Source organism: Panthera tigris, chromosome F3, assembly GCF_018350195.1.
Source record: "Panthera tigris isolate Pti1 chromosome F3, P.tigris_Pti1_mat1.1, whole genome shotgun sequence".
NCBI classification, from domain to species: Eukaryota; Metazoa; Chordata; class Mammalia; order Carnivora; family Felidae; genus Panthera; species Panthera tigris.
The window spans coordinates 30,798,409-30,819,508 of NC_056678.1; the positions used below are offsets into that span (position 1 = coordinate 30,798,409).

Here is a 21,100-nt window from a genome sequence, read left to right on the forward strand (position 1 = left end):
AGAAGTACAAAGTGGAATCAGAACCCAGGGTTTCAGGATCCAAGCCCAGTTTTAGGAGAAATATCTTCTCCAATTATAATCTTCTATACCTTTATATAATGGCTTCTTCAGTTCAGACTCTTTTTTTTTTTTTTTAACGTTTATTTATTTTTGAGAGACAAAGACAGACAGAGCATGAGTAGAGAGGAACAGAGAGAAGGAGACACAGAATCTGAAGCAGGTTCCAGGCTCTGAGATGTCATCACAGAGCCCGACACAGGGCTCGAAGCCACGAACTGTGAGATCACGACCTGAGCTGAAGTTAGATGCTTAATTGACTGGATGTCCACCTGGGTGCCCCTAGTTCAGACTCTTAATCGGAACATTTCTTTCTCTCGGATGCTGCTCCCTGCAGCAGATTTGGTTTTGAAGCTACTTCTGGAGCAGCTGCCGAAGCTTGGGGAATAGTTTCAATGCATTCTGTGTTGTCACTTCTATAACTTCTTCTACTGAGATCCCCTTCACCTGGGCAATATATTCTGCTGAAATGGAAATGTTTTGGGGTTCATTTCGTACCTGAAACAGAACAAAGCAGACAGTGAATCAGACATGACACTCAAGGGAAGCAATCTTAGAGACCATAGATAGAGCAGAACAAAGTGAGTTGGTAAAAGCCAGTGAGGTTTTTTTTTTTTGTTTTTTGTTTTTTTTTTCTTTTCTTAATGGCAGGGGAGGGGAGGCAAGGCTGGGGAGAAGGCCCTGAACCTCAGCTTAAAAGCTATAGCCACAACATTGGCCTGTACAATGTTGACTGTAAGTCGATGTCGTTCTTGAAAAGAGTCCTCGGGCATTAACACTGAGGCCCAGGGCCCCGCACATAAAGCAGTCTGCAGGTGGTGAACACTTGGTGACCTGCCTGTCTGATGAATTAACTGTGCTTTGGTCTGTTGTATAAGTGACTGGCTTGTAAAGGTCACTGCTCTGCTGCCTGGCCTCTTCACCTCACAGGTTTACTACAGTTGGATTCAAGAATTGCTATTGTGTGTCTGGAAGAATAAATAGATTACGTACTGGTATTTCACTGATTCTAAGATGTTCAATATCTCTGAAATTGATACTGGTTTTACTTACATTCGATGGCATGTCATAGCATAATTGTCAGTGATTTTTCTTTCTTAGTTGTTACAAAACAGTGGTGTATCTATAATCAGTAGCACTCAGATTTTACAAATTATATTATTATTATTATTATGTTTTCTACTCAAGTTGATAATACTCAGGGGAATAAGATAACTGTTAAAATTTAAAAAACAAACCACCTTGATAATTAGCCTAAAAAAACAATGAAAAATATGCACCAAGATTTTTGCTCAAGGATGTTCATCATGTTGTTTATCATGCTGTGTTGGAAACAATGTAAATAACGATATCAAGTTACGGATATTATGGTATGTTCACATACTGGAAGATTACACAGTTATTAAACATGACGAGGAAAAGCATATTGACATACAGAGATGTTTACCAGATAAAGCAAGTTATGAAATTTGTTCAGGCTATTCTTATTTTTATGAAAAATATATATGTACCTATATGGATATTAAGAAGGCTGGAAGGACATAAAAACTAACATTTATTTAGTGCTTATTGTAGGCAAGATTTTGTTGTAAACTTTTCATAGGATTTCTCATTTATTCCTCACAGTAACTCTATGAGATAGGTACTATTATTATCTGCTTTCTTAGCGTCACTTTTTTTTTTGTAGATAAGAAGGAATCCTAAATGGCTGGTTTGTAGGCTGGTTGAGGTTTAAACCTGAGAAATCTGGTATCAGGGTTTATGCTCGTAGCCACTGCTCTCTAGTGATAACTTTTCAGTAGTACATGGTTCTATTTTCTTGTTTATGATTTTCTGTGCTTTCTGATTTTCTAAACAAATGCACTTTACTTAACAAAAAGTATATCCAGCTACAAAATTCATTTATTCAACAAATATTTCTGAGTACCTGCTATGCACAAGGCTCTATGCCGGAAACCCAGAGTTTTTGTCACATCAGCTAGAGGCAAATATACACTGAGTTAGAACAGCATTTGAAATTCATTTCTGTTTAGGGGGAAAATGCTACGTTCTGTTCCTTCTAGTATACACTAACCAGGAAAGCAATTCTGTAACATCTTGTCCTATACCCAAACAAAAAAATAACTGGAGTTGTGATCGTCTATTTCCTCATTCCTCTGTCTTCTATATTCTTTAAAGAGCCAACTTACACAGATATGTAACTAATTGGACTTTAATTAGCAAAAGTCACATTGCAATCGTAAATAATCATAGTTTATTAAAAATCACATCACTATTGCTCCCAAACTTCTGAGTCTTGAGTGCCGGTCCTCTGAACCTGGTAGGCACGGAGACACAGATCTGATGGGCAGTCAAGGGCACTCAGTAAGCCACACTGGGAGGTCAATGTAATAGGCGGTGTCCAAAGCAAACAGAGCAGATACTCTGGCTTCCTTTCAGTTATAATTTTAAAAGGTAGCAATACTTAAAATATGACATTTTGTGGCCTACAGTAATAAAATGTACAGCAAAGATCACATCAATAAATCTATGATTACATCAACATTTGTACTGAAAGAAACAGAGCCTCACTGTAACACGCTAATTGATAGAAGAAAAAGAAACATTTCTTGAACATCTACTATAAACCAGGCGCTGCTGGACATTCATATACATTATTTCATTTAATACTCACTGTAATATTCTCAAGTATTTTATTACTATTTTGCCCACATTCTGTAAATGAGGACACACTTTCAAAGAGATTAAGCAACTGGCCCAAAGTCACACAGCTAGTGGGTAGCAGAGACAGGACTTGAATCCAGGTCTTTCTGACTCTAGATACTGAACTTTTTACTGTACTTGTCTGGCTCTCATTATTACATAAATTAAGACATGGCTGATATCCATTAATATGTGCTGGAGCACAAGAGCTATATAATTAATAAAATCTCTCAACCTAGCATTAAAATAGGATTCCACTGTATTTACACTGTAATGAGACACACGGCTAAACTGAAAACAGTTCAAAAGAAAGAGACAATCTAAATAATGTAGATTTTAGATAACCATTTACCTGTTTTTCTGGTCCTAGTGCAGGTGAATCTGTTTCTAAGCAAATTGAAGTTAAAGGCAACTGTTTCACAAGTTTCTGCTTCTTGGAGAAAAGAGAGAACCAGTTTAAAACATGAGCCATAAAGATAAAAAATGTGCACTAAACCTATATACCAATGCATCCTACTCTCCAGGAACCTAAAATTCATGCTTTCCTATTCAATCAATAATTGTTCACTGTGTTCTCATCCTTCTACTACCAACTGATAGATTTAAACAGAAACATTCATCGCCCCAAATTATCCAAAGCCTCCAGGGACCCGAGCAGTAGTAACCAGTAGCCAAAGATGAAGCACACCCAGCAAGAAAGCCAAACATCTGGTATCACACGCCCAAGGGAGACCAAGGAAGAGACTTCTGTGGTGTCTCCACCACCACCACCCACCACGCTCAGTGTTTGCTCCTACTATTCGCTGTGAGTCACTCAAGGCTTTGCGTTTACCAATTCGATTCGTGTGCACATTTAAAGTTTCAGATTGGGTAGGAGATGGCTTTATTTTCCTGTTTATGATTTTCTGTCTGGATTACAAGGATTGTAATGAACTTCATGAGTTTTAAAGCAAGAACAGAATTCTCTTGCTGCCACTGCACTTTGAAAGTAAAAATGGGAAGTGAATCACTATGTTGTACACCTGAAACTAATGTAACGTTGTGTGTCAACTATACCCAAACGAAGAAAAGTAAAAAAAGTAAAAGATGGGCGACAGATGATACAAAATGAAACATGGTTAAAATAAAGTATTTTAAGATTAAAATTGCAAAAAGCATTGAAATATTATGCACTATTGGTAGATAAACGCTAAACTGTCATAAACTTCCTTTAAGGAAATGTGACAATCTAACCAAAAATTTAAAAATGTATCCCTTTTCCTCAATGGTTCCGTTTATAGGAAATACTGCACAAATGTGCACGTGTATTTGTGGATGTACAAAGGTGTCCACTGAAGTACCTTAAAATGTTTTTTAACGTTCATTTATTACTTTTGAGAGACACAGACAGACAGAGCATGAGCGGGGTAGGGGCAGAGAGACAGAAAGGGAGACACAGAATCCAAAGCAGGCTCCAGGCTCCAAGCTGTCAGCACAGAGCCCGATACGGGGCTCAAACTCATGACTGTGAGATCACGACCTGAGTAGAAGTCGGATGCTTAACCGACTGAGCCACTCAGGTGCCCCATCCACTGAAGTACTTTAAATTGAAGTATAGTTGACATGTAATATTATATTAGTTTCAGGTGTACAACATAGTGATTTGATACTTACATTACTAAGTGTTACCCTAATACTGTCACCATACAAGATTATTACAATAGTATTGACTATATTCCCTGTGCTGTACTTTTCAACTCCATGACTTATTTTGTAACTGAAAGTCTGTACCTCTTAATCTCCTTCAACTACTTTGCCCATTTCCCCACTCCCTTCCTCTCTGGCAACCACTAGTTCTCTTATGAGTCTGTTTGGTTTTATTTGTTCATTTCTTTCTTTTTTTAGATTCCACACAGAAGTAAAATCATATGGTATTTATCTTTTTCTGTCTGATTTATTTCCCTTAGCATAATACCCTGTAGGTCCATCCATATTGTTGCAAATGGCAAGAATGTATTCTTTTTTATAGCTGAGTACTGAAGCACTGTTTATTAACAGTGAAAAACTAGAAATGACCTAATCTTTACTTACAGTAATGATTAAATAAATTATGGTACATCCATAGTGTGAAATATTATGCAATCACTTTAAAGATGAAGTAGATCAATATTTATAGACACTAATATCCATGAAGCTGACTCAAAACAAAAAGACTAAGAATTGATCTGAATCAATGTTATCAATGATTATCTTTGAGTGGTAGGATTTAGGCCGACTTGAAATTTGTTCTTTTCTGAAGTCTTTCAATTTTCTATAATGTACATATACTGTCTTTAAAATTAGAAAAAATAGTATTTTTGTTTTGGAAAAGAAATGATACAGCTAAAAATTATTACCAAATAGGAAATTTTTCCACACTTGATAAAAATAGGAGAAATAAAAATAATCTTGAACTATCAATTAACTTGACCTGACATTTTAGAACACTCCATCCCCCAGTAGCAGAATACACATTCTTTTCAAGTTATGTATGTTCTATTTACCAAGACTGACCATATTCTGGGCCACTAAGCCTCAATTAATTTATTTTATTAAAAAAATTTTTTTTCAATGTTTGTTGATTTTTGAGAGAGACGGGGGTGGGGGGAGGGGCAGAGAGAGGAGACACAGAATCCGAAGCAGCCTCCAGGCTCCAAGTCTTCAGCACAGAGCCTGATGTGGGGCTCAAACTCTCAAACTGTGATATCATGACCTGAGCTGAAGTCAGACATTTAACTGACTGAGGCACCCAGGCGCCCCCTCAACTAATTTGGAAGAATTAAAATTACATACTGTATGTTTCCTGAACACAATAGAATTAGTGATCAGATCCTAATAACAAAGTTATCAGGAAAATTCCTAAGTATTTGGAAATTAATACTTTGAAATAATCAATTTCACACACTTTGAAATAATCAATATGGTCAAAGAGGAAGTCACAAGGTAAATTAGAAAATATTTCAAGCTGAAAGAAAGTGAAAATACAGCATCCATCAAAATTTGTGGATTGTAACTATAAGAACTGGTTAGTGCTAGTGCAACTATAGCATTAAAGGTTTATATTAGAAAACAGGGAAGATTTTAAATAGATAATCTGAAACTGAACTATAAACTATACTTTAACTGTAAAAAGGATAATATATAGGCAACCTTGCTTTACTGTGTTTCACAGATGTCGAGGCTTTGTTTTTGTTTTTCTCTTTTTACAAATTGAAGGTTTACAGCAACCCTGTATCTAGCAAGTCTATCAGCGCCGTTTTTCCAAAAGCATTTACTCAGTTTGTGTCACTGTCTCACATTTTGGTGATTCTTGCAATATTCCAAACATCTTCATTGTTATTGTATCTGTTATGCTGATATGTGACCAGAGACCTCTGATGTTACTATTGTAACTGCTTTGTGGCACCGCGAACTGTGCCTATACAAGATGGTACACGTAACTGATAAATGTGTATGTCCACCCACCAGCCATTCCCTTGTCTCTCTCTCCCTCTGCCCAGGCCTCCCTACTCCCTGAGACACACAATACTGAAATTAGGCCAATTAATCACCCTACAATGGTCTTTAAGTGTTCAAGGGAAAGGAAGAATCACATAGCTCTCATTTTAAATCAAAAGCTAGATACAATTAAGCTTGGTGAGGAAAGCCGAGACAGGCAGAAAGTGAGGTCTCTTGTGCCAGTTAGCCGTTGCGAATGCAAAGAAAAAGTTCTTGGAGGAAATGAAAAGTGCTGCTCCCGTGAACACACAAGTGATAAGAAAGTGAAACACCTTATTGCTGATATGGAGAAAGTTTGAGTGTCCTGGAAAGGAGACGAAACCAGCCACAACATTCCCTTATGCCAAAGCCCAATCCAGAGCAAAGCCCTTTAATTCTATGAAAGCTGAAAGAGGCGAGGAAGCTGCAGAAGTAAATTCTGAAACCAGCAGAGGTTGGTCCATGAAGTTTAAGGAAAGACACCGTCTCCAAAACATGACAGTACAAGGCGGAGCAGCAAGGGCTGACATGGAAGCTGCAGCAAGTTCTCCAGAAGATCCAGCTCAGAGAATTCAGGAAGGTGGCTACGCTATAAAACAGATTTTCAGTGTAGACAGAACAGCCTTCTACTGGAAGAAGATGCCATCTAGGACCTTCATAGCTAGAGACAAAAAGTCAATGCCTGGCTCCCAAAATTCAAAGGACAGGCTGACTTTCTTGTTAGGTGCTAATGCAGCTGGTGACTTTAATGTTTACTTACCATTCTAAAAATCCTAGAGCCCTTAAGAATAATGCTAAATTTATTCTGCTTGTGCTCTATAAATGGAACAACAAAGCTTGGATGACGGCACATCTGTTTACAATGGGATTTAATAATTACTAAGCCCACTGTTGAGACGCAGCTTTATTGTGATATTTGCTTTATTGCAGCATACTCACACTACCTGATTTCAAAACTTACTATAAATCTAACATAATCACGGTTGTGTGATATTGGCATATGAACAGACATATACATCAATGGGACAGAATTGAAAAATGAGAAGTAGATCCAGATATACAGTCAACTAATTTTTTTACAGTGCCAAAGTAGTTTTAGGGAGAAAGGATCATCTTTCCAGCAAATTATACCAGAACCAGATATCTATAGGCAAAATAGTGAATCTTGCCTCATACTTCACAACATATACAAAATAGATCACAAATCTAAATGTAAAACTAAATCTGTAAGTCTTCTAGAAGAAAACATAAGAGAAAATCTTTTTGACCTTGGGTTAGATAGATTTCTTAGATATGATACTAAGAGCACAAATCCTAGAAGAAAAATAGTAACTGAAGCTCATCAAAATAACGAACTTCCCTTTGAAAGACACTAGAGAAAATAAAAGAATATATTTGCGAGAAAATGAGAGAAGACATTTGCAAAACACTTAGCAGATAAAGGACTTGCATCCAGAATATATAAAGACCTTCGCCAACTCAACAATAAAAAACAAACCAAATAAAAAGGTGCAAAATATGTGAATGAAATTTTACCAAAGAAGAGACGTGGATGTATGGATGTCAAATAAGCACATGAAATGATGTGCTTTTATTTTAAATTTTTAAAAACATTTTATTTCTAAGTAATCTTTACACCCAACGTGGGGCTCACAACTCTGAGATGAAGAGTCACATGCTGTACTGACTGGGCCACCTAGGCACCCCTGCAAAGATGTGCTTTTAAATTTTTTAAAACTTTTTATTTGAGAGAGAGCACAAGTGAAGGAGGGACACAAAGAGAAGGAGACTGAGGGAGAGGGAGTGAGAGAGAATCCCAAGCAGGCTCTGCACTGTCATCATGGAACATAAATTTGAAACATCATTAACCGAGGAAATGCAATGGAAACCACAATGAGAGATGGTTATGCACGTATCAGAATAGCTAAAAAAATGACAACACCAAGTACTAGTAAGGATGCAGAACCAAGACTTTGGCTTACTGCTGTTGAGAATCCAAAATGGGACAGCCAATTGGAAGTCAGTTTGACAGTTTCTTAATAAGTTAAACATACACTTAACCTTATGACTCAGCAATAGCACCTCTAGGTTTTAACACAGAAGAAATGAAAATATATGTCCAAACAAAGATCTGTATGTTAATGTCTATATCAGCTCTATCCATAATAGTGTGAAACTGGAAACAATCTAAATGTTTATCAACTGGTAAATGGGTAATCTGGAAAATCCACATGCAATCAAAATAAACTACGTATACAAAACAGACTACTCATATATGCAACAACACGGATGAATCCAAAAGCATTAAGTAAAAGAAGCCAGATCCAAAAGCTTACATGAATTATTTCATTTAGATCACATTCTAGAATAGGTAAAACCATAGGGACAGAAATCAGTGGTTGCCAGGGACTGGGGGTGGAAGGAGGAATTTACTAGAAAGGTACATGAAGCAACTTTTTGGGATGATGGAAATACTCTGTATCTTGAATGTGGTGGTAGTACACCTTTGTTAAAACCATTAGAATTGTGCATGTAAAAAAGGCAAATCACAATAGGTATATTTCTCAATAAACCTGATTTTAAAAACTACAATTCAAAAAATAATAAAACATAAATAATTGTTACTGGAGATTTTTTAAAAAATTTTATTTTATTTTAGAGAGAGAGGGAGCAAGGGAGGGAGCAGAAGGAGAGAGAGAAAGAATCGTAAGCAGGCTCCATGCAGGCAGTGTGGAGCCCGATGTGGGGCTTGATCCCACAACACTGGGATCATGACCTGAGCTGAAGTCAAGAGTTGGATGCTTAACCAATTAGCCATCCAAATGCCCCTTGGAGACATTTCTAAAAAATCTTGGCTATACCTCAATTCTGTACTCTTTACTTACATTAGTTCTGAATACTGGTAGACAATTTACTGTATTTCACAGAATTTAAGGTGCCATTGACTGTAACATGCACCTCAGTATCAAAGACAATAAAATATAAAAAAAAAGAGTGTCTAAAAATATGGTAAATTACCTAAATTAGTTTTTGTTGCATTTTTAATTGATAGAATTCACATACCATGATATTCATTCTTTAAAAGTATACATTTCAGGGGTGCCTGGGTAGCTCTGTCAGTTGAGTGTCCGACTTCGGCTCAGATCACAATCTCGTGGTCTGTGAGTTCGAGTCCCGCATCAGGCTCTGTGCTCACAGCTCAGAGCCTGGAGTCTGCTTCAGATTCTGTGTCTCCCTCTCTCTGCCCCTCCCCTGCTCACTCTCTGCCTCTCTCACAAATAAACATTAAAAAAAAATTTTTTTTAATAAAATAAAAGTATACATTTCAATGGTTTTTACTATATTCACAAGGTGGTACAACCATCAGCAGTATGTAATTCCAGAACTTTTCATCACCCCAGAAAGACACCCTTTACCCATTAGTAGTCACTAATGATTAGTAGCAATCATTAGTCTACTTTCAGCCTCTGTGAAATTTGCCTAGTCTGGACAGTTCATATAAATGGAATGATATGTGTTCTTTTGTGTCTGGCTTTTTTCTTAGCATAATGTTTTCAAGGTTTATCCATGTTTTAGCAGGAATGAGCACTTCAATTCTTTTTATGATTGAATAATATTCCATTATACGGGCACACCACATTTTGTTTATCCACTTATCGGCTGATGGACATTTGGGTTGTTTCTAGTTTTTGGCAATTATGAATCCTGCTGCTGTGAACATTCATGTACAAGTTTGTGTGTGGATATATGTTTTCATTTCTCTTGGGTATCTACCAAGGAGTGGAATTGCTGGGTCATATGTTAACTGTGTTTAATTTTTTGAGAAACTGTCAAACCGAGTGGGTGTGAAGTGGTACTGCATCGTACCCTTGATTTGTGCTTTCTTTTTGGCTAATGTCTTTTCATGTCCTTATGACCATTTGTATGTCTTCTGGAGAAAATCTACTTAAATCCTTCGTCCATTTTTAAACTGGGTTATTTGCCTGTTTATTATTTATTATTTTTATTTATTTTTTTTTTTTTGAGAGAGAGTGAGAGCAAGAGTATGAACAGGAAAGGGGCAGAGAAAGAGGGAAAGAGAGAATCCCAAGCAGGCTCTGTGTCCAGTGCAGAGCCTGACACAGGGCTCGGTCCCACAACCCTGGGTTCATGACCTGAGCTGAAATCAAGGGTTGGACGCTCAACGGACTGAGCACCCAGGCACACCTATTTTGTTTCTAATTGGTGAGTAGTAATGCTGTTTTATATACTCTGGACACTAAACCCTTATTAGATATAATTTGCAAATACTTATTCTGTAGGTTATCTTTTCACTTTCTCCATAGTATCTCTTCTAGTATAAAAAGTACAAGAATTGTTTTACTGTGGAAGTTTTAAATTTTGGTGAAGTCTATTTTTTCTTTGACTGCTTGTGCTTTTGGTGTCATATCTAAGAAACCATTGCCAATTCCAAGGTTATAAAGATTTTGATCTGTTTTCTTCTAATAATTTTATAGATTTAGCTCTTGTGTTTATGTCTTTGATCCATTTTTGAGTTAATTTTCATGTCAGTGTGTGGTAGGGACCTATGATTAGTTTTTGTAATGTAACCAGAGTAAGTTATTACAAGTGTGTAATAAAAGCTCGTATTTTAAAGTGTATTTCACAAAGCATAAATTGAGGCTTAATTAAAGAACTTACCTGTCCACTTCTTATGATAGAAGGAGGAATTGAGAAGAAGTACCCAGCTCTTACTCCTTCCATGGCTACAGATGGCCGGCCATCAAATGCATGCAGAAGCACTTTGTCAGCACCTGTCAAAGGTTAATGAGAAGCTAGAGTTTCCTTTCATTTCCTTAATGAGAAGTTTTTCCACTAATCAAATTGGGCAACATAGATTGTAAATTTTAAGTAAATGTTGATCACAAGGACATAAGGATGAGGTTCTATGACTTCTAACGGGTAAATGTACAGTGTTCAAACAGTACAATAAAAAATACAGCACGTTGTTAATCTTCAGAATAAAATTGAAATACAATTTTTTAAACACATTTCTAAACATCCTTTATCATCAAACCTTTTCTAGACATTTGGAAATTATTCTAGTAGGAACAATTATTCTTCCTACTACGTCTTTAAGCAGTGAAATTATCCTTTGCAAGAATGCTTGTGAAAGAGACAGGGAATCAGTGACTGAGAGATTCTGTAGTCAGGGCTGGCTTCACAAGATCACCTTTAGTTCTTAAAGGATGGCCACTCAGCCTGCCTAAAAATCCCAGTAATTTTTACTAATCCCAGTGATTCTCATCACTGAGAAATACAATACTTTCTAGCTGCAGTCAATTACATTTACTTTACTATTTGATACAGTTTTTTTTTTCAAATAGTAGGTGTGATCATTTGTAGATTGCGACTATTAAGTGAACTATGAAATCAATTTAGTGAGTCACGACTGACCAGCATGTGCTTATATGTATGTGTGTGTCTGCATATACATATGCACACATATTTATATATACCATATAAATATACTGCTCCTTAAACGTTTCTCAGGTTTCTTTATGCACATATACGAAGTCTCGAAATAAAGTCATACTACAAAAAAAGTATACATGTGTATATACTGCGACTCAAAATAAAGTATATTTCTTACTGTGTATAACACTTTATAAAGTCTGAAAAGTAATTCTGTAAGATATACTTTTACTTTAGAAGCAGCTGAAGTTGACAGTGCATTTTATGTATCATGGCCTCAGCCTGTATAATTACCATTTTCTGAAGCAGCAGCCAGAAAACATGCAAAACAGTAACACATCTTTGCTCTGTTTTTTCCTGTCTTTAATCAGCTGGTTAAGCTGATTAAAAAATTGGAACTGCTAATTTTTAAATTAGGGAATATAAATTACTTGATCCAAGTTTTCATTTGCTTTATGCTGGCCTTTTAAATGGTATAGTCACACCTGGAAGTAGACTGACTTGCAAAATCACCTTAGTTGGTTTCCACCTCCACCCTTGCCCCATTTCATTCCCTTTAAGAAATCAAAGTGAAACACGGTTTATTCCATGAGAACATGGACTGGAACTGTCAAACTGAAATATTAGGCACATTTCTCTCAGGAACCTAAATACCTTGCTCATTTAAGAGGCTGATGGTGGGTCTTCCAGCTGAGCGTGAGTGAACATTTCTGTTTAACAACAAAAAATTCTTTTTAGGTACTTAATCTGTAAGTATTATTTTGTTCTATTAAAGCAATTCAGAGAAAAAGAAATGCAAAGCTCCATCTCAGGAGAATCATCATTTAATTTGCTCCATAGCTATTAATACAGAAAGATGATTAATTAACCTACAGAGGCAAATTTAATCTTTTGGCTAATTGGACCTGTCGGATTAGGACTTGTCGCTGCTCTTCCTTCTGTTCATCAGTGCCAGCAAATCTGGGGGAGAAATCTAGTCCCACCTGTAATGGAAAAATACAACAGATTTACACGTTTATGGTTTAATGAACCTAAAAGACATGCCATGGAGCCATGCTGTCCAAGAAACATGACGGGAGCCATACATGCAAGCCACATGCGTAACTTCACAGTTTCTAGTAGCCTTGTTAAAAACACTAACAAGGAGCACCTCGGCTGGCTCAGTCGGTTAAGTGTCCGACTTCGGCTCAGGTCATGATGTCACAGTTCATGGGTTTAAGACCTGCATCAGGCTCTGTGCAGACAGCTCAGGGACTAGAGCCTGCGTCAGACTGTGTTTCCCTCTCTTTCTCTGCCTCTCCCTTGCTTATGCTCCCTCTCTCTCTCTCAAAAATAAATAAACATTTTTTAAAAAATAAAATAAAAACACTAACAAGAATCAGGTGAAATTAATTTTAATAATATACTTTAATCCTATTAATACAATATGTCAAAAACATCATTATTATATAGTAATATTATTATTTCAATACAAAATCAATATAAAAAAATCATTGTTATTTTACATTCTTGTTTTGGGTACTAAGACTTTGAAATGCTGTGTATTTTACATTTATAGCACATCTCAGTTTGGACCAGTCACATTTCAAGTGCTGAACAGTTGTATGTGGTTACTACATTGGACAGGGAAGATTATAATGCTTGTTTCCCTTGACACTATTTTGGCACGCATTGCTATATTCTAAATTTAAGTGTTACTCTTATCTTTTATCTTTGATTAGAAGTGGAGTTTATTACCAAGTGATAAAAATGTTTCATAACTGTAAATTGTATAATAAAAATATTTTTTAATTACAAACTCTAGCCTAGTTAATGTCAGTATACACCAAGTTAACTACCACAGAGATGACCCTATTTAAGAAAAGGAAAAGAAAATAATTAGAAATGCTAACAAAGTAGTTTTCTTTCATTAACATAAGCCTATGGTGAAGTTTTCTATTGTTTTATCCACAAGCTATTTTGCTTTTTGAGGAAGTACTGACAAATTATCATTCAGCTAAATAGGGTGAAGATAATTATCTAAGTCAGTTGTAACCACCAACAGTGAATTAAAGATTATATTCATATATCATATTTAAGTCTGGATTGGAAGTCATTTGATCGGCTATTTGGTGTTACCTCTCCAATTGCCAATAATCGATCCTTGTAATTCTCCATAATGGGCAAAGCTACATCCAAATCCTGGGAGAAAAAAAAGTAAATTTGCTTAAATAAAGAGGAAGGGAACTGATACTTTAGAAAAAACATTTTATATGCCAGGCACTGTACTATACTGGATCCTTTACATACATTCAATACCTTTAACCAGTGAAGAAGTATTAATAGTCATCCTACAATGGTACATACTACTATTTGGAAATTTGAGTAGAAACCTCCCACACCCAGTCAGGTTACAAGAACAAGACTTTCAATGAAAAGTTCCACCAGAACACTTCCTCATATTTAAGAGGTATTCCCTGGCATTTAAGACTGATTTGGATTTCCTCCTGGAATAGCTGAGCAAGAGAGAAGAAAGCCGACAGGTAGTCACCCTTGTAATTGAGCTTTTGGGAGTGCACTGTGGTATGTCCACCTCTGAGGATGTTTTTTTAGTTTTTTCATAGTGATAATCCTATACATCCTCCTGCACTGTTTTCACTGATTTCTTCTGTCTTTACAGTCATGCCTAGCCTATTTTTTCCCTAAAGATTCAATAGCATAAACACTAAATATCACACATATGCTTCTTTGTCAACTACTGAAATAACTGTATACTATTAGTTTCCATGATATTACTATTTCCACTTAAAGAGAATTCACCCTGTGAGAGTTCCCTTGTAAGAAAAGGGAAAGACAAATAAATACATATATGGAAAATTTGCTTCTAGATATCTTATAAACTACTTTGAGAGTTTTAGTCTCAGGCTATGTAAATTGCAAAGGAATTCTACTGAAGATAATCAGGACAAAGAAGAATTAAGAAGAGGGAGGTGAAACAGATGGTAAAGGAACAGGAGATTTTACAATTCTACCTCTAGAGACAGAAAGGATAAGGGAGAGAGTAGATCAAGGCCTTAGAAATACATTCTAGTAGACTCAACGAAGAGGAATTAACATTGTTGTAGGAGCTAAGAGTATAAAACCTTAGACACCAGAGAAGGCGTCTGACAACAGCCGAGGTTAAACAGTGTCATCCAAAGTTTCTTCCATATCAAATATACAAGTTACTCTGTCTCTCAAAGCTCAGAGGCACTGGAAAAGTTGGGGATTACCCAGGAAATGGCTGATATTTGGAAAGTCTTAGAAAGAAGGTGTACATTTGGATGAAGACCAGATATAGGAAAAATTGTGCTTCTTGGAATATGTATTATCTGTGGAAAAAAACAAAACAAATTTATAATAAGACTGTTCCAACTTCTCACAAAATAGTCTGGAAGTTCTGGCAAGTCAGGGATAGTAAATAGAAATTAATATAATTCATACTACTAACTTAATACATGTGTGTATTTGTGCGTGTGGTCTCTAGTATTTCAATAGATGTAAAAAGTTTTATAAAGACATTCATAAATCTATTTCTGACTTCATTTTTGTTCTAACTTCCTCCATAAGGTCTCAAGTTCCTTAATAGCTAATGGTTCTATTATGGGGCTTCAAAAATCCTAAACCTCTATAACTATGACTAGGACTACTATTGTATAATTATTCATGGTTTACAAATGAGGAAATTGTGGGGCATCTGGGCGGCTCAGTGGGTTAAGTGACCACCTCTTGATCTCAGTGCAGGTCTTGATCACAGGGTTGTGAGTTCAAGCCCCATATTGGGCTCTGCGCTGGGCATGAAGCCTCTTTTAAAAAAAAAAAAAAGAGGGAATTAAGACTTAGCAAAGTGCCACAGATCACAGAAGCCAGTAGGACAGGCCTTTCTGACTTCAAAGCCCATGCTGTTCCTACTATGCTGCTGACAGAAAAAAAGAGAAAAGGAGGAGGGAGGAGGAAAAAAGGGGACAAAGGGCAAAAGGGAAGGAGAGCACATTTATTCTGAATGATTTTAAATAATTACAAAAGATTTTTTATCAAAGAAAATGTTTAGTCTTCAGAACCTTTAGAACAGGTCAGGCGTGTAACACAAATGAACGAAGTGGGCCAAGAAGGGACCAGAGCCAACTGCAGAGCACATGCCCTGTTTGCAGGGGGCACTAGATTGCAGACAGTGAATTTTGGTTCCCTGAAGCATCTCCAGGGTCCAAGCCCTGCCTGGTAATAATATATATTGAATGAATTAATTCAGTAATGTGCTGGAAGATCTGTGTGATCTAGGCAACTTTACACTTGATCCTAGCCAAAGGGCCGGGAAGCGATGCTAGGCCACTTTAAGTTTATAAACCAAATTAACTTAATAAATGCTTACTACATACCTAGCTTTGTACCACATATTAGGGGCTTATAATTTAATCAATATGGGAAAATGAATCTAGGGTATGGACAAGCACACTAGGAGTAAAATAGGAATAACTGCTTATCTGTGGTGTTTTTCAGAGGGCTATCCTGAGATTTCCTAAGTTCATATCTGCTTTAAGAATCTAGAATTACCCATCTATTGTTGGTATTTTAACTACTTTTATAAATTAAACAGTCCTATCAGTTCTACATCTGTGCCAGAATATGTCAAATCCACCCACCTCCTCTCACCTCTGCTGCTACCACTCTGGTCCAGTCTACCACCGTCTCTCTCTCTGTAATAGTCTCCTAGCTCCTTCTGTCTTCCTCTTTTGCTCCTGTCTTAAATCTCCCACTGAATTGATGAAATCCGACAAGGCCCTTACGACGTGATCCCTGCCCAGTCCCTCTGACCTCACCACTGTTGTCACATCAGCACTTTATTTCTTGTTCCTACCTTAGGACATTCGTGCTTGGTTGTTTCCTTTGCCTACAACACTTGGATGCCTCTCTCTGCAGGGCCAATTCCTTCATAGCATTCAGGTTGCATTTCTAACATCACCACCTCAGAGAGGCTTTCCTTGACTACAATCTAAAAACCAGCATCCACAATCCCTATCACATAATCTTGTTTTATTGTCTTTAAAGCACTAAGTGCTACCTAAAGTTTTCCTGTTTGCGTATCTAATTGTTGATGGTCTGTCTGCCCCTATCTAGAATCTAGCCTCCACGAGAGGGATTTCACTCCATGCTGCTTGGAGGAGTGCTTGAAATGCAGTAGGTGCTCAATAAACACTTGTTGACTAACTAAATGAATGCCTATTAATAGAAATCTCAAGATCAATGAAAGAAATGCTATCTTGCTATGATCCCCAGTATTTTTGGAATTTTAACTCTTTGGCAATTTAGCTAATTCTATCATAACAGGAGAACAACTCAGGAGAGCTATAGGACAAGTATTTATTTTTACCTTAAGTGAATTAAAAGTACTTTTGTTTCAAAATAAATAGAGCTACCTGGGGTATCCTAATGTAAGAATACAAATTCACTATTATAAAAAGCCAAAGACCTTGTAGCCTCCTTTATTCATAGGTAACAAAAAGTCTTTACTTCTTCAAAATGGGGGGCTATCAATTCCATTATGTAATAAAGCATTTAAGGAACTGTGCATCACCCTGATGTTGAGTCAAGAGACGAGTCTGAAATGTAAGACACATTGGCTATTGTGAGTCAGTGAGATCTTGTAGGTAGGATTTTTTTCACAGAGGGTATAAAAGCAACGCAGCTTAATAGATCAGAGCATTCCTATAGAAATGGCTTAATGGTCAAGAAGACACTGCTCATTTGCTCCCTTACAATACTACATCTATGAATTTGTAACTTTCTTTTTCTGGATATTTTATCACTTTTTTGCCAAAGCAATAGGACAACATGATAAAAAATGTGAAAGCAAGTCACTTATAATTCTGCCCAATCATCACAGCTAATACCATTTCTGTGTTTTTCTCTCCAGTCTTTTCCTTATAGAATATATTTTTCCTTGGATGTCACTCCTAGCAAATAACCATTTGGTATCCTGCTTTTCTCCCTATATTATACTGTTAAATATTTTCTTCATCACTAATATAAAATAAACCTTATAATTCTCATTTTCCATGCATGCATCCCATATGTATGTATGTATATTTAACATTCTACAAATTAATTAATTTTTATTTCTGAGCCTCTAGGCTGTTTCCATTTTTTCCTCTATTACAAATAATGCTGCAACAAATACCTATGTGAAAGGTAGTATTTCCTTCTTCTGGATTATTGCCTTAGAATATAGGTCAGAAAGAAGAGGATTACAAAGTAAAAAGGCATCTTTTTTTTTTATGGTTCTTGTTTTATATGACTGTTACCTTTAATGTGACACTTCTTTGGTCTTCTGGTGAAACTCCTTGCACAGGGTGAACACCCAAACATGGAAGGACAAACCCCTTATACCTAAAAATGTAGAACAAATTAAGAGAGCAGGAATATTAAACTAGTAAACAATGCTACTCTAAAGAACAAGTATGAAAGAATTTTTTAGGGCTACATCGATGTGACTTTTTTTCTTCTTATTCTCTTTCAAAATGGATGATCTCTGATATTATAAATATGACATCATAACTGCATCCTTATTAACAACTCTTTAAATGCTTAATGAGAGGAGCAGCACCTTTCTGAAAGCTGTATAATCTTCTCAAATTCTTCTGAATGTTCAGCAACCACCACAAGAGCCATAACATTGGCCTGAAACAAAAATGAATAGTTAGAGTCTCAAACAATACACATTTAATATAACTGAAGACAAATTTAAAGTCTTCTGTACTTTTAGTTATTCTTACTCACACACCATCAATATAATCAGGATGGCTATCACTGGGTACTCACTATGTTTCAGGCACTATGTTCAGTGAATATAAGTATTACCTCATTTAATCTACACAACCCTATGAGGTAGGCACTACTATAATCCACTATCTAGATCAGGAGAGAGTTTTGGATGGAGTCAAATAGCTCGCTAAAGATCACTAGGCCTTGCTTCCGATTCTGTGTCTCCCTCTCTTTCCGCCCCTCCCCCATTCATGCTCTGTCTCTCTCTGTCTCAAAAATAAATAAACGTTAAAAAAAATTAAAAAAAAAAAAAAGATCACTAGGCCTGTGTAATTCCAAACTCCTAATTAAGCTGCCATAGTGAATGATTGCTGTGTATGTAAAATGTATTGGCAACCATTCCTGACTATCACTTTTAGGGAAGACTATAAAGTGCTCGTTATAATGAATTTCATAAATACTTCCAAAAATTAGTCATTTTTTTCTGAAACAAATTAAAAATGTCTCAGGAAACTTTTGTAATTTCTCCATGATCTCCGGAGCTAATTTCAGAACTGACAGATGGACCAATCTGTTCCATATAACTGGTAAGCACTGTAGTTGCGGGAACATATTTTGGATCCAGACTATCTATCTTATCTGTATCACGTTACTAGCAGTGTGTCTTTGGATAGGTTAATCTCTAGGTCTGAGTTTTCTCATCTACCAAATGGTTGGCTACAAAATAGTCGCTTCCTCCTAAGGATGTTGTGAAACATTAAATGAGACAATGTAAGAAAGGGCTTAGCTCGGGGCCTGGCATATAGTAAACAGTTAATTAATGTTACTTATTATTAACAAAGCAACATAAGCATACTGTCTCTAAAGTTCAAGCTGTTCTAGCTTGAAATTAATAGGAAAACAAAAGGCAATGATAGATATCGACTTACTTTCTTGGCTTTCTCCAAAACATCATCCAGATCCTAAAACAAGCGTAAGTAATCACAATTATTTTAGATAATAAATAATACAGCTCTTTGGCTGTATATATCAATGTAGTTAGGCACCATAAAGAATGACAACAAAGGCAAGGAACAGTGTGACAGAATGTGAAGAGCAATAGTGATGCACCTTCTGTTTACTTCGTCTCTCCCTAAAATCTGGCTTCTGTTCCCACTCTACTAAAACAGAAACTGTTATTGTGAAATATAAAGGACATTTCTCTATCCTCCTCTTACTTTACCTTCAGCAGCATTAAGAACTCACTTGTTCACTCCTTCTTTCCTGAAATATTTCCCACTCGTGGCTTCTGCTATACTACCCTCCTGCAAACACCGCTCTCCACTAGCTGCTACTTTTCAGTCTCCTTAGCTGGCTCTCTCTCCTCTGCCAGATTTCAGGACCCTATGCTCCTCTCTCTCTATACCTCGGGTGATCTCATCCACAGGTTTTAATACCATTATGCTAATGAGTCCCCAATTTTGATCTCCAGCCTATTTTCTCCTGAACCCAAGACTGACATTTAAAGATGACTACGTGACATTTCCACTTGGAAGGATATTAGGCTTCAACATGTGCCAAACATCTGCTTCTCTCAAACCCCCTTGCAACCACCATCATCTCCTGTCTACATACAGTAAACGCCTCCAAAAGCTAGGGTTTTCTAGCTTCCACTCTTGCTATTTGCCACACATTAGCAAAACGGTTTTTAAAATGGAAATCAGATTTGTCCCTCTCCCTTAAAAAAACAAAAAACAAAAAACAAAAAACCTTTACTGGATCCACATTGTCCTTACTGGCCTACTTCACCAGTCTTGTTTCCACCCCTCTCTTTCTAGCTCAGTGGGCTCCACCAGCCTTTTTGTAGGCTGAATGTGCCAAGTTCTATCCTGTCTGGGGCCTGCTACCTGCTTGCTTTTTACACCACCGTACACCCAACTCCTTGCTTGGCCGACTCTTTGTCTTTGCAATTCCAACTTAAGTGCCCCCTCTTGAGAGGTTTACCCCCTAAAAGACACCCCGCTCTTCCTTCTCTATCATCAGCCTCTCATCCCCAATGGAGCAGTTTGCAACTGTGCAACTTTGCAACTCTGATTTTCTGTGTTCTGTCCTTTTGTTTGCTTCTCTTCCCCATTAGAACTGGAACACACAGTGCGCGGGAAAGTGCCGAAAACACAATTTTCCCGGGAAAACTGGGGGCTCCGCCAGGAGTTGCGAGGCGGGTGGGATAAACGGCCGGACCAAGGGGAGGAAGGGGGAAAGCACTCCAGCAAACGGGAAGAGCAAATAAAAGCTACGTGGAGACAGAGGGCTTAACGCTATTCAGGATCAGAAAGAAAAATCATTAGGACTGAGATTAAATACGGAGCCGGGAGCAAGTCACTCTGGGCCATAAACGGGCCTGGGAGGATTTGAGGCTTGGTCTTAAGGGAGGAGAGCAAAAACAATCTGAAGGTAGAGGGCCGCGAGCCTCCCCGCTCCCACGGGCAGGGCCTCGCCCTTACATACGCTGTCAAAGTCCGGGGCCGAGAGGTGGCAGTGACAGTCCACCAACCCTACGCCCACCGCCCCCATCGCCGCCGCCAGCGCAGCACTCCACTGGTCCGCCGAGCACCTGCCGGAACGCTGCCGCAGC

At 37.3% G+C, this 21,100-nt stretch overlaps 1 protein-coding gene across 3 annotated transcripts; it reads right to left on the reverse strand.

Annotated features, from left to right (window-relative positions):
• Nucleotides 1–275: 275 nt before the first annotated feature.
• Nucleotides 276–21,087, reverse strand: TATDN3 (TatD DNase domain containing 3). Of its 3 annotated transcripts, none has more exons than XM_042976645.1 (10): nucleotides 20,974–21,087; nucleotides 19,416–19,448; nucleotides 18,329–18,402; nucleotides 18,027–18,111; nucleotides 13,828–13,890; nucleotides 12,583–12,692; nucleotides 12,364–12,419; nucleotides 10,936–11,048; nucleotides 3,113–3,190; nucleotides 276–555 (listed from the first exon to the last, which is right to left on the reverse strand). In XM_042976645.1, exons 1-10 carry the CDS (start codon nucleotides 21,037–21,039, stop codon nucleotides 412–414), a joined length of 822 nt encoding a protein of 273 aa, XP_042832579.1. In that variant the 5' UTR covers nucleotides 21,040–21,087; the 3' UTR covers nucleotides 276–411. The 3 variants fall into 3 exon arrangements, with proteins under 3 accessions (XP_042832579.1, XP_042832578.1, XP_042832580.1); XM_042976644.1 differs by having other exon boundaries at nucleotides 3,113–3,193; XM_042976646.1 differs by lacking the exon at nucleotides 276–555 and adding an exon at nucleotides 1,933–2,035 and having other exon boundaries at nucleotides 3,113–3,193.
• Between the last annotated feature and the right edge of the window lie 13 nt (nucleotides 21,088–21,100).

What these genes read in the sequence shown, in the direction of transcription:
- TATDN3 (XM_042976644.1), bottom strand. Translation starts at nt 21,039, where the DNA reads ATGGGGGCGGTGGGCGTAGGGTTGGTGGACTGTCACTGCCACCTCTCG. An exon ending in CGGCCCCGGACTTTGACAGC is followed by an intron (nt 19,449 to 20,973) that starts GTATGTAAGGGC and finishes CGCTTGTTTTAG; the next exon opens with GATCTGGATGATGTTTTGGA. An exon ending in CAGCCTCTTAAATGAGCAAG is followed by an intron (nt 11,049 to 12,363) that starts GTATTTAGGTTC and finishes AACCTTTGACAG; the next exon opens with GTGCTGACAAAGTGCTTCTG.